General features: G+C 36.3%; 1 protein-coding gene across 1 annotated transcript; it reads right to left on the bottom strand.

Moving 5' to 3' along the window:
- Nucleotides 1–12863: 12863 nt before the first annotated feature.
- Nucleotides 12864–14812, bottom strand: LOC132113437 (C-type lectin BML-1). The gene is made up of 5 exons (XM_059521192.1): nt 14652–14812; nt 14243–14286; nt 13524–13895; nt 13212–13297; nt 12864–13116 (listed from the first exon to the last, which is right to left on the bottom strand). Exons 2-5 carry the CDS (start codon nt 14277–14279, stop codon nt 12970–12972), a joined length of 642 nt encoding a protein of 213 aa, XP_059377175.1. The 5' UTR covers nt 14280–14286; nt 14652–14812; the 3' UTR covers nt 12864–12969.

Below are 14812 nucleotides of genomic sequence, written 5' to 3'. Positions count from 1 at the left end.
TGGATGACGAGTCATTTCTTAATGCTAAATTAAAAAAAAAAAAAAAAGGTGTAATTATAAGACCTAAACTCTGCTTGTAATAACCTAGAACACTTTCAATTCAATTCAAGTTTATTTGTATAGCGCTTTTTACAATACAAATCGTTACAAAGCAACTTTACAGAAAATTATGTTTCTACAATATTTAGTAGTAGCTAGTAGTTTGTGCACGTTTGACAGGATTTTAGAAAAATAAAAATAATAATAATAATACAAGACGTAGTCAGCTAGATGATGAACTATCAATATTATTAATTAATAGTAATTATATGATGCAGTCACACATGTAGCAATAATTGTTAGTTCTGTTTGTTGATTCAAGGTTAGGATCATCTGGGGTCCTCTGAGGGTCAGCATCATCTCTTCTCAGGTGTTCTGGATCCAGACTGGAGCTTGTGTAAATCCTAGTTACCACGGGATGTAAATCCCGTGGCAAAACATAGAAACAAGATAGAGACATCATTAGCATAGCTGCTGATCCAACAAAGTAAAATTAGTTTAACCCAAGCTAAAGAATAAAAATGCAGATGCAACTACACTCACAATTTAAGAGATACATTATTCGAATGCTTGGCGAAAGAGATGCGTTTTTAATCTAGATTTAAACAGAGAGAGTGTGTCTGAACCCCGAACATTATCAGGAAGGCTATTCCAGAGTTTGGGAGCCAAATGTGAAAAAGCTCTACCTCCTTTAGTGGACTTTGCTATCCTAGGAACTACCAAAAGTCCAGCGTTTTGTGACCTTAGGGTGCGTGATGGGTTGTAGCGTGGTAGAAGGCTAGTTAGGTACGCAGGAGCTAAACCATTTAGAGCCTTATAGGTAAGTAATGATAATTTGTAACAGATACGGAACTTAATAGGTAGCCAGTGCAGAGACTGTAAAATTGGGGTAATATGATCATATTTTCTTGACCTGGTAAGGACTCTAGCTGCTGCATTTTGGACGACCTGTAGCTTGTTTATTGACGAAGCAGGACAACCACCTAGAAGTGCATTACAATAGTCCAGTCTAGAGGTCATGAATGCATGAACTAGCTTTTCTGCATCAGAAACAGATAACATGTTTCGTAGCTTGGCAATGTTTCTAAGATGGAAGAATGCAGTTTTTGTAACATTGGAAATATGATTTTCAAAAGACAAATTGCTGTCTAATATAACACCCAGATTTCTGACTGTAGAGGAAGTAACAGTACATCCGTCTAGTTTCAGATTGTAATCTACAAGATTCTGTGTGGTGTTTTTTGGTCCAATAATTAATATCTCTGTCTTATCTGAATTTAATTGGAGAAAATTATTTGTCATCCAATCTTTTACATTTTTAACACACTCTGTTAGCTTAGATAATTGGGAAGTTTCATCTGGTCTCGTTGAAATATATAGCTGAGTATCATCAGCATAACAGTGGAAGCTTATTCCGTATTTTCTAATAATATTACCAAGGGGCAACATGTATATTGAAAATAGAAGGGGACCTAGGACGGATCCTTGTGGCACTCCATATTTTACTGATGATAAATGAGATGACACCCCATTTAAGTAAACAAAATGGTAGCGATCGGACAGGTAGGATCTAAACCATCTTAGAGCCTGCCCTTGAATACCTGTATAGTTTTGTAATCGATCTATGAGTATGTCATGATCTATGGTGTCGAACGCAGCACTAAGATCAAGTAAGACTAGAAATGAGATGCAGCCTTGATCTGACGCAAGAAGCAGGTCATTTGTAATTTTAACAAGTGCAGTTTCTGTGCTATGGTGGGGCCTAAAACCTGACTGAAATTCTTCATACAGATCATTTTTATGCAGGAAGGTGCTCAATTGAGCAGACACAACTTTTTCTAAAATTTTAGACATAAATGGAAGATTTGAAATAGGCCTATAATTTGCCAGTACACTAGGATCTAGTTTTGGTTTCTTAATAAGAGGCTTGATAACCGCCAGCTTGAATGGTTTTGGGACGTGACCTAAAGATAACGACGAGTTAATGATATTGAGAAGCGGTTCTTCGGCTACAGGTAACAGCTCTTTTAGTAATTTAGTGGGTACAGGATCTAATAAACATGTTGTTGGTTTAGATACAGTGATAAGTTTATTTAGCTCTTCCTGTCCTATATTTGTAAAGCACTGCAGTTTATCTTTGGGTGCGATGGATGAAACTGAAGTGTTAGACGCTGTAGAATCTACATTCGCTATTGTATTTCTAATGTTATCTATTTTATCAGTGAAGAAATTCATAAAGTCATTACTATTTAACGTTGGTGGAATATTTGAATCAGGTGGCGTCTGGTAATTTGTTAATTTAGCCACTGTGCTAAATAAAAACCTTGGATTGTTTTGGTTATTTTCAATGAGTTTGTGGATATGCTCTGCCCTAGCAGTTTTTAGAGCCTGTCTATAGCTGGACATACTGTTTTTCCATGCAATTTTAAAAACTTCCAAGTTAGTTTTAGAACACTGTCTAAGACCTAATGGCTGCTCTGTCAATTCTTCGCCATCAGTTAGGAACCTAGGTGTGCTACTTGATAGCAATCTTTCCTTAGTTTTACAAATGCTAAAAACGTGGCTTTCTGTTTTCAATCTCAAAAATATATCTAAATTACCACCTATGCTCTCAATGTCAAATGCAGAAATCTTAATCCTTGCGTTTATGACCTCAAGGTTAGATTATTTTAATGCATTATTGGGTGGTTGTTCTGCACGCTCAGTAAACAAACTACAGGAAGTATGATCATATTAGCCCGGTTCTGTCAACCCTGTACTGGTTATCTATTAATGACTCACAGCTGAAAGTGCTCTGAAAGTGCTGAAATCCGTGATGACGGCCAGTTATAGAGATGGTAGTAATACAAATGCGCCATAAAGTCAATAAATCGCATTATTCAGTTAGATGGCGTTCACATTGATAGCCGTGATTACACAGTAATAGTGAGCTGATTTGCGCTCAACCAGATGTTAATCATGCAGATCCAGGCACATTCAACAAAACACACTCACACATATGAAAACTGTTGAAAAATAAAACGATTAAAGAAAAAAAGGTGATCGCCAAGTTCTGCCTCCATCAGATGACAGGTGCGTAAGAGCGTGTGTCGTGAGAGAGCGCCAGAATTAAAATAAACAATCTTCCACCTTTTTCACTTTTTTTTTTGGTGGGTCATTCTGTCTGACACTGTACACTACAAAACCATGCCAGTTTTTACTACCAAGATGCAGTTTGAGTGCGAGTTATTCCATAACGGACACAAACAGTTCTGTCCCTGAATAACTGAAACAAAAGGAATTATCATTCATATTACAAATTGCTTCGTTGAACTTAACGTGCTCCATGAGATTTAGTTCAGTGGACACTTACCTTTCTTACCAAACCGGGATTTACAGCTGTGGATGTGTTTATGATTCATTATTACGATGAATCAGGTATGTACTGTGTTTTTATTCTTAAAGTTTTGATGTGTACTGCTTACACAAGTCTAACAAATACATTCTTTATAAGCTTTCCATTGAAAAACAGCGATCTGTTGTCGATGCTTGAGGCTTAGATCTTTATAATAAGTCGTTTGTCAAGATTACATCTGTCCCGTTTCATTTAATCTATTCATAAATATTGACATGTACGAAGACGGGGAGTTGAGGACACCCGCGTCAGGGTGCAGGCTAAGAGGTTAAACATCATATAGATTTTTAAATCTTGCTTATTACTTATAAAGTGCTGAATGTTTTAGAAGTATTTGAACGATAAGGTTACATTATTGTCCTCCACATCCGCTGCGTTCTCGAAACTCCCATTTCTTCGACTTACACATCACATACTAACAGGTTTCTAATATCCAAATCCGTTAAAGGATTTTTGGGCTGCATTAATTAGGTAAACCGGAACCGGGAAAACACTTCCCATAACACCCTATGTACTTGCTACATCATTAGAAGAATGGCATCTACGCTAATATTAGTCTGTTTCTCTCTTGTTCCGAGGTCACCGTGGCCACCAGATCCAGTCTGTGTCCAGATCAGAGGGTCACTGCAGTCACCCGGATCCAGTACGTATCCAGACCAGATGGTGGATCAGCACCTAGAAAGGACCTCTACATCCCTGAAAGACAGCGGAGACCAGGACAACTAGAGCCCCAGATACAGATCCCCTGTAAAGACCTTGTCTCAGAGGAGCACCAGGACAAGACCACAGGAAACAGATGATTCTTCTGCACAATCTGACTTTGCTGCAGCCTGGAATTGAACTACTGGTTTCGTCTGGTCAGAGGAGAACTGGCCCCCCGACTGAGCCTGGTTTCTCCCAAGGTTTTTTTCTCCATTCTGTCACCGATGGAGTTTCGGTTCCTTGCCGCTGTCGCCTCTGGCTTGCTTAGTTGGGGACACTTCATCTACAGCGATATCATTGACTTGATTGCAAATGATTGCACAGATACTATTTAAACTGAAGAAAGATTAATGATGAACTGCATTTAACTGTCATTTTGCATCATTGCATTGTTTTCCTATTCCTAATTAATGTTGTTCAGTTGCTTTGACACAATTGGTTTTGTATAAAGTGCTATATAAATAAAGATGACTTGCTTAGCACACCTGATTCAGATAACCAGCTCATTAGAAGTGAGCTCGGTGCATTAACTGTTTTCCAATGGACATGGTCTCTACACAGTGTTCATTTCTCCCGACTCCCTGAGCAGGGAAATCTGTTCACAGGGAACATATACGTTCACTGAAAACTGGAATCAAATTGGATTGTTCTGTTATGTCCACTTCGTGGGGCACTTACGTTCAAATAGAAAAATTGTCTGAAGTGATGAGACAAAAAAAAAAAAAAAAAAAAAACCACACTTACTCGGCACATGTACAACACAAGAGTGATGGCACGCTAGCATCATCTCTTGGTCAAAGCCATGCACGAACACCGCAAACATTACTTGTTCTGTAATTTAAAGTGTATAATGCTAGAATCTGTCATTATTGGAATTATCTTCATGTATTTTTTTGTTAACTTGTAGCACTTACCAACAAGCTACTCTGCCAGCATGATAGTTCATGGCTTCAGATATAGAAGAATATATTCCAACAAAAATCACAAATATTTTATGAAGATACAGATCTATGCTTTCAGCGTCCCACACCGATTCTTGCAGGACATGTGAATGTGAAAAAATGCTGACAGTGGCTTAAAGTGCAATGATAAATTCAGCATACAATATTATTGATCATGCATAAAAGCATGCATAAGAGCCCAGAACAAAAGATTAGATACAGATAATTGATCTGAAATCGTTCTTTAATAACATTATATCATTATATACTTTAGATTAAAGAACAAACAATGTTTGCTGTGATTAAGTTATTATTAAGAGGAAGTTTCTCATCATTACAAGAAACCAATTCAATATTACGAGAAATTCTCATTATGACTAACAGAATCATATTTTCCTCAATTTTGACGGGAACAGGCTTCCATAGTTTCCTCTGCTGCCCTTCAGACATTTTACCATGTTACTAATGTAGTAAACCATTACAAGTAAATTCACTACAAGTAGCGGTAACCGAAAACTGGAATGTTTTCACCTGTAAGTCTTTAACTTTACTCGGGCTCCCTCTAGTGGCAAATGTACAAATAGCTGCTTGTACATTGAATGTGAAAAGATACTCACAGCAGCTCCGGTGTCAACTTCCATCAATAAATCCTGCTGATGCGCAGTAAAATCCATCTGTTTCTCAGGATCACTTAACAAAGAGAACATTTACGATTCTGGCTCTTCAGCATACATCTAGGCCATAACTTTATGCTTATTCTGTTGCTCAGCAGACTTATTCATGCGTCACATGCCTTTTTAATATGGCCCGTCATTCCACAATGATGGCATTTAGTATTTTTAAAATAACATTCCTGAGCGTTATGATTTCTACTTTTACAGCGATAGGATGCATATATCTGGTGGCGAGCATATCTTCATTTACCTCGGTTTTCCTCAGCTGTTGCATGTCCCGATCAGTGGTTTCCATGCTAAGAGTAGTATCAAGTGCATGGGCAAAAGTGAGGGCCGAAAGCAGTCTTCGTTGGCATGCTTCACTTTGAATTCCACTTAAAAAAAAACAATCACATAAAGCTTTGTCCAAACTTTGACCAAACCCAGAATTTAAATGCAATGCACTAAATTGTCTAAGGTAGTCTTATGGTCCATTCAAGTCCTCCAAGAAAAGTGGTATTTACAAGTATAGGTTCAAGTCAATTTATACATTTACACATGAGCTAATAAAATGACCACAGCTGATCACAGTTGGAAGTCATGTTTAGGAGGAGGGTGATCCTCTTTACAGCTCAGTGATTCTGAAATGTATTTTTATCATTTTTATTGGTGTTATATAGTTCCCTTTCTTTTCTTTTTTTTTGGTAGTTTGTGTCCCACTGACAAATGATGATCAGAAACTAAGGCATTTACATTTATGCACTTAGCAGATGCTTTCCAAAGCGACTTACAATGCATTCAGGCTATTCCCATCCGATCGGTTTCTATATGACAGTTTAACATCTTCTGTGAAGCCATTCTCCTTCAGCATCTGTTCAGTCTGAAGAACAGAAACAGGAAAGATCTTTACTATTATTCAGTAGCCTTCTCAGAAAGTGTTTGGACACTTCAGCCATTTTTAACACATTTTGTTCTCTGATGCATTAACTGTATGTGTCCATATGGGGTCACTATTTTTCCTTTAATACTCACCTTTGCTAAAATAATGTTCTTCACTTCAGGATCATTGTCATTTTGACTTGATTTTACCTTCAGCCTCACCGTTGTCTCTTCCTTTCAAAGCTAATAAACAATAACTACAGCATTTTCTTGTCTGACTTGCAGGAATTTGAACCCGTTTCTTCACTTTTGTAGTTTACATTTTAAAATTACTTTCTGCAAGAAAGGGTGACATTGAGTTCCCAGTCAGCCTTTCAGTGGCCCACCTAAATTAATGCAGCCTAAAAATCCTTTAACGGATTTGGATAATAAAAGCATATTAGTATGTTATGTGTATGCCAGGTTAAAGAGATGGGTCTTTAATCTAGATTTAAACTGCAAGAGTGTGTCTGCCTCCCAAACAATGTTAGGTAGGTTATTCCAGAGTTTAGGCACCAAATAGGAAAAGGATCTGCCGCCTGCAGTTGATTTTGATATTCTAGGTATTATCAAATTGCCTGAGTTTTGAGAACGTAGCGGATTATAATGTAAAAGGAGCTCATTCAAATACTGAGGTGCTAAACCATTCAGGGCTTTATAAGTAATAAGCAATATTTTAAAATCTATGCGATGCTTGATAGGGAGCCAGTGCAGTGTTGACAGGACCGGGCTAATATGGTCATACTTCCTGGTTCTAGTAAGAACTCTTGCTGCTGCATTTTGGACTAGCTGTAGTTTGTTTACTAAGCGTGCAGAACAACCACCCAATAAAGCATTACAATAATCTAACCTTGAGGTCATAAATGCATGGATTAACATTTCTGCATTTGACATTGAGAGCATAGGCCGTAATTTAGATATATTTTTGAGATGGAAAAATGCAGTTCTAGGTTATTACAAGCGGAGTTTTTAGGTCCTACAATTAACACCCGTTTTTTGCAGAATTCAGCAGTAAGAAATTACTCATCCAGTTTTTTTCTTATATCGACTACGCATTCCATTAGTTTTTCAAATTGGTGTGTTTCACCATTAAATTATAATTAACTAGTTCTTTGGGGTCAAGTTGTGGTTTTTTGAGGAGGCGCTTAATAACAGCCAGTTTGAAGGTTTTGGGGACATAGTGTGCATACTCGCACCCTCTCTTTAGGGTGCGAGCATGCTCATTATACCATGGTGTCATACTGGTTTCCTTAACCTTCCTTAAGCGTAAAGGAGCAACTGTATTTAAAATGCTAGTGTAACCTTTGGCTAAATAAAAAAACCAGACTACGCCACCTAGGTTACTGCTCCACCTAGGAAAGTAAAAATAAGTAAAAGTAGGCTACCCAAAGAAGAAAATGTAACAAAAAAAAAAATAGACCCTGCTGATTCAATTTGCATCAAAGACAGAGACGTGACTTTCAAAAAAGTATACAAAGTTTATTCCGCACAAGGAAAATCGGTAACACTTTAGAATAATGGTCTGTTGTTAACAAGTTACTATGCAGGAAGTAATAGATAGTACTAATTTAACACTTAATATTAACTAATAGAGAAGCAAGACGAACAAAGCAGTAAGTAGTAGTGAAGTACAAAGGTAGTTCTTTATTAGATATTTGATAATTACTAAAAATAAATATCACTGAGAAATGTTTCCTAACTATAACCAATTACTAATAACTACAGTAACCTCTTTAAAGTGAACAATTGTGTTATTGGTGGAAACTAATTTATGAATATGATATCCACCAAATAAGTCGGCTACAAGTTGAAATTGTGACTACTAGTCTTACCAAAGGATGGATGTTCTCTGTTTATTTCAGACAAAACCGTTCACATTCTTAATGAAGGCATAGACTGCATTTATACTGTGTTAAGCACCAAACCGCATATTCCAGATTACAGTCTGGTAAAATATCACTAGTGCCTCACACAAATCTATGTGTAAGATATAAAATATGTAAAATAACTTATTAAATTACTTAGTAATTACTGAGTGGTTAAGGTATTTTTCACTTTAAAATAATGGTCCAGATCACTAGTAGTTCCTGCAGACTGACAAGGTAACGCTTGAGTAATTAGTGAGGGGCTAATCTATTTTTCACTTTAAAGCTAAAGTGCTACTAAGGAACTACTAGTGATCTGGACCATTATTTTAAAGTGAAAAATACCTTAACCACTTAGTAATTACCAAGTAATTTAAAACATATTTTATATCTGACACATACTGTACAGTCCTACATTTGTGTGAAGCACTAGTGATATTTTATAGGTCTTTTGGAGTGGGATACATATTGAACTGACATGAAGCAGAGATCATACTTGTGAACTATTTCAATCATGAGCTTGTCAGAGTAACGTCTTAATTATTCATATTTTTAAGTGAATTTTCTTTTATTATTTTATGTTTAAGTTTGAAATAAACAGAGAACATCCATCCTTTGGTAAGAGTAGTAGTCACAATTTTAAAATGAAGCCGAATTATTTGGGGGGATATCAAATTCATAAATTAGTTTCCAAGAAAAACCCAGTTGTTCACTTTTAAGACATTACTGTTGTGATTAGTAATTAATTGGTTATTCTTTATTAACTGGTCATAGTTCACAAATAGTTCTCAATGAGGATATTTGTTTTAGTAATTATCAAATATCTAATAAGGAACTACCTTTGTCCTAAATTTGCTATTACTTACTGCTTAGTTAATCTTGCTTCTCTATTAGTTAATTGTATTAAGTTAAGTGTTAATGTAGTACTACCTATTTATTCCTGCATAGTTACTTGTTAACAACGGACCATTATTCTAAAGTGTTACCGGAAAATCATTCGTTTAAAACGAGAGATCTCACAAATTACCAATTAGATACCCACAGTTAATAAGAGACCATAATAAACCCACTTTAACAGAAAGGGACAAACCACACAGCAAATCAGTGAACAAAGTTTAAGACAAAAAATAAAAAGGAAACAATACCAAAAGAAAACAAATACCCTCCCGCTTCTGTTAAGCTTCAATATCACGGTTCAAATAATCAATGTGGATATACACTGGCAAATAAGTTGGTAAATACGAAAAAAGAAAACAAAAGGAGTAATCAAAATGACATTTTTAACATCACTATTTTAAGATCATTCAAGCTACTTTAAACTGACCCAGCGCGTTAGTTTGATCGAACAGCCCATAGAACACGCCTGTCTAATATCTCAACACGGTTCATAACGAGCAAGGCTCGTTAAAGAGCTCGATGAATACAGCGGGTCAACACCACGACGTCCCTGTGGTCAGTCGTGCAAACAGTACAATAAAACAGTGACGCATAAATATAAAAAAACTAAACGGAACAGCAGCTAGCGCTCTTGGGCCGCACCTGCAATAAAAACACGAATAGTAGGCCTACATTCATTTCTCCCTTCCCAAAAGAGGAAACCCACCATAACGTTTCTGACCTCATAGGAAATTCTTAAGCTACACGCACGCACGCGCACACACACACTCCTGATGAAAAACATATATTTAGACTGTAATCTGCGACTGAGAAAAGGGCAATATGGAAAACAACTCACCGGAGACGGCAACGCAAATCGAAATAAGCAGCCTGTTACTACACACAGCACAGAGAAGAATGACAATGCCCATCTTAAACAGGCTTTTTATCACGCAACTAAAACCTGATGCACCTCCATGATTGCGCCGCACAGGTGCACTCAATGTCAAGCCGCGGTTCAACGCCAGTGGGCGTGTCTTACCATTTGAAATATACGAAAACATTAAAAATTACCTACTTCCAATGAGCCAACCCGAACATTACAGATTCTCAACCGGTTACACTGGAAAAGAGAGAGTCCATAGTTTCTGTTACATCATCAAGTTGTTCTGAGGTTTTGGATATGCTAAGGAATTTGGATACAGCAGGAAGATAACTTAAAAAGCAGTCTTTTGTGGTAGAAGTGATGGTTCTTCCATACTTGTAACAAGAAGTAGAATTTACAATTTTGGCTATATGAAGTTTGCACAGAACTAAATAATGATCTGAGATATCATCACTTGGCTGAATAATTTCAACACCATCAACATCAATTCCATGTGACAGTATTAAATCTAGAGTATGATTTCGACAATGAGTAGGTCCTGAAACGTGTTGTCTAACACCAATAGAGTTCAGAATGTCTATAAATGCTGATCCCAATGCATCGTTTTCATTATCAACATGGATATTAAAATCACCAACTATTAAAACTTTATCTGCAGCCAGAACTAACTCGGATTTCACCAAAAAAATCACCAAACTCTATTTCCATTGAAATAACTTTTTTTTTCTTCAGCTTTTTTTTATCAGTTATGTACTGTACATCAGAGTTTTCCATTACAACTTATGTTGTTAAATGTTTATAGCATTATTTCAGTGCCAATTGTTTATGATGCTTTGCACCATGCAGTGCTGGGAGTAATGCATTACATGTAATGTGAGTTGCGTAATCAGATTACTTTTTTTCATAACAAACTAGTTAAGTAATGCATTACTTTTTACAAGTAAGTATCTCCAGTTACTTTGCTTCTCATGAATTGAGTGACAGCTCTGGTTTTGCCATGGTGACAGAAATCCTGAGTGTTGTGTGTGAACATGATCTCACCATAGTTTAAGACTAAACATGCATCATTTCACCTGCACCAAAACTGATTCAGTGTTCCTCAAAATCAGTCAAAGAGCAGTGCACCCCAGGACTGGAATTGAGAAGAACCACTGTATTAGTGAGTAACGCAATATTGTAATGCATTACTTTTAAAATGAACACTGCTCAGAGTATCTGGTGTAATGCTGTCTGCTCATCTCCACAGACACAAAATAAAACACAAGAGTCTGAGACAAACTTATTTTTTCTTTTTTTCTGCATGATTCGTTGAAAACGTTTGCATCTTTTCTGAAATAAACAGTTCCTCAAGTCATAAACATTAGATTTTTCTTTTAAGATAGTTTTATTGCATGTGTTTAGGTAGACAACATATTTGATCCGTTAGGCTTATGGCTCTAAATCGAGATTTATACATCAAAGCTGAATAACTTAATGTTTCCATTGATGTGTGGGTTGTTAGGAGGACAATACTGGGCTGAGATAGAAAATCATCTTTAAAGTCGTCCAAATGAAGTTCTTAGCAATGCATATTACTGATCAAAAATTACGTTTTGATACATTTACAGTAGGATATTTACAAAATATCTTAATGGAACATGATATTTTACTTAATATCCTAATGATTTTTGGCATAAAAGAAAAATGTATAATTTTGAACCATACAATATATTGTTGGCTATTGCTACAAATACACCTCAGAGACTCAAGACTGCTTGTGTGCTCCAGAGACACATTTACAGTGAGAACACGGAGGACGGCTCAGTTTTGTTCAGTCTCAAACTGCACAAAAAAATATGCAATTAGGTGCATATCTGTATGTATCTTGTGATGTAAATTAGTGAGATCTTGTTAATAAAACTTCGACAGTTGATGATTCTTTTGAAATATGATGAACTGAAATAAATTCAGAAGATGTGAGATGTTCTGGAGGCTTGTGAAGATCATTCCTCCGCTGAGGAACAGTGAAAGTAAAGCTTCTGGAAACAAACGCTCCTCAAAAGATCCTGAGGATCAGATTTGAGACTCTAAAACATGATTGATGGAGAATCAAGTAAAGCTGAGCTGCTTCAGTCCAGTAAGAGTTCATCTGGAGATATTACTGACCTTATTCTGACCTTTACTGGATCACAATCAGACAAGATCTGACACCAGGAAGATACATGAAGTGTTTGTACAGTTACACTAGACTAGACATCTAAACTATCAATCAGAGACAGAAGACATGAGACTGTGAAACAGGTGTAAAGCACAGTTTTGATCATTTAGAGGCCTTTGAAATAAGAAACAGTAGATAGATTTTTATAGGGTAAAAATGATAAAAATTAATTTAACCAGTCTTCATCATGAACAACTGCTCTTAATCGTCAATCTGCTGCAGAAAACACGTTCTTATTCCATCTTTAACAGTCTGCGTAATGAGTTTCCTGTCCTCTCTTGTGTATCTGAATGACATTTTACATGCTTTACAAAAGCTACTGAAATTCAATCCATGACAGCAGAGATTTACATGACAAGCATTTATTCTAGTCTACAACCTGTTGAACATATACAAAGCATAAAGCCAAAACATTAAGCTTTAAACATAATCGTCTGAAATGGGTAATCGTGTCAAATCAAAGATGCAGTTCTTACTATACTATTGTTTAATAGTGGATCAATAAAACGTCTTTCTTCCGTCCGTTTTACAAGGTTCAGTCTGTTGAGTGGCATCAATCTTCTGGAAGACATTTGCATCTGGCTGAATCTTCCATGAGAGCTTTGCATAATCTTTTAATCCATTCTCCTTAAATCTCTTAACTATCTGAAGAACACAAACAGTTTTTATTTCTTAATACTCTTGTTTTTCCATTATCATTATGCTTTACGCATACTGTACGTGTTCTTGTATGAACCCACCTGCAGCAGAATCTCCGAATTCACAGCCGGATCATTCACATTTTGATTTGATTTGATTTCCAGTCTCACCGTCTGTTTGAGTCTCTCTTTGCAACACAAGAATACACGCAGTGATCAAAGTATGATGGAATAATATTTGCAGTAGTATTTATTTTTAAACAAAGCATTTAAGAAACTTAATTAACAGCCAATCATGCTATTATCCAATTTATTTATACACTGAAATAACATTTGTAAAATACATAAAGCAATGAAATCAATTGAATCAATCATGGATTAAATCAAAGTGGTGAAATGTGTGCAAATACTCACCAGTATAGCAAACCGAAGGATGGGTTCCTTCACAGGTCAGATCATTAAGCTCCACCCTCGGAGTCACTACCACACAGTACTGACTGTCATTCACGTTGTTTGGCTGATTGGAAGCCCATGGCATGAATGTGGATGGGCTCTGATCGGACCAGACCCAGGGAGCGCTGTTGTCTGTCCGACTGAGTCCGGTCCACACGTCACCATTATGAAACTGCCGTATGACTCTCATCATCTCATCCCTATCTGTCTGGTCATCAATGGTGGCCAGATCAATGTAATTCCGTCTGCAGTGTATCTGCGCATCTGACCATCTCATCAATTTCGGCACAAAGTAAAACATACGAGTCTGTGGGAATGTCACAGGCATCATAGCTGAAGATAAAATAAACTGAATTCATTAAATTGCACTGTATTTTATGAATTGCACTGTATCTTATGCAACCAGAAATGATAACCCTGCCTACAATTAATTTTAAATCAACTTTTAAATCAACAAGGTTTTAAATTTCTTGTTTTATTTTTATTTATGATTATTTTGCTTTCTTTTATGGTAAGCACTTGGAATTACCATTGTGTACGAAATGTGATATATAAATAAACTTGCCTTGAATTAAATGGGTATTGAAATGGGTTGAAATGAACTAAAACTTTAAAATCAGTGTTTGACAGGTGAAATTATCCTTGTTTAAAAATGTAGAAATAATGAAAAATGAACTAACCTCCAAGAAAAACCAAGAGCAAAACCCTGTTCATCATGAATCACCTACAAGAAAACGAAACTAAGCCATTACAAAAAAATACAATTCTGGTTTATCCTTCAAACTAACCAAGGTACTAAAACATAAACGCATTATCAAAATGCTTCCTTTACCAATAAATGAGTAGTTGAGGTTTTATATATATATATATATATATATATATATATATATATATATAAACATTTCTCAAAGTAATGAGTGGATAAATGGCAAAGAGATAAATCACTGCAATTACTGCAAACTCAACTCTTCTAAGTCTAGTTAAATTAGAGCGATTTAAGGTCAATACACATTACTTATCAAAGACTGCTTCACTTTAGGCATTAGAAAGTCATAAACTCTTCTGAAAGTTAAAATAATGACTTCTTACCAGTGGTGTGCCTCAGGGTTCGGTGCGCAGCCCACTTCTCTTCTGAATTTACACCACCTTACTGCGAGACAGAGGATAGTGCAGCTTTATCTATCTCCTCATTCTCAAAACCACACCTCCTCTCAGCTCATATCTCAGCCTATCCTTCTGACATATCAACC

The sequence above is a fragment of the Carassius carassius genome, chromosome 3, assembly GCF_963082965.1.
Source record: "Carassius carassius chromosome 3, fCarCar2.1, whole genome shotgun sequence".
Lineage (NCBI taxonomy): Eukaryota > Metazoa > Chordata > Actinopteri > Cypriniformes > Cyprinidae > Carassius > Carassius carassius.
Note: the sequence above shows the minus strand (reverse complement) of the source record. Positions and strands in the feature narration are given on the sequence as shown.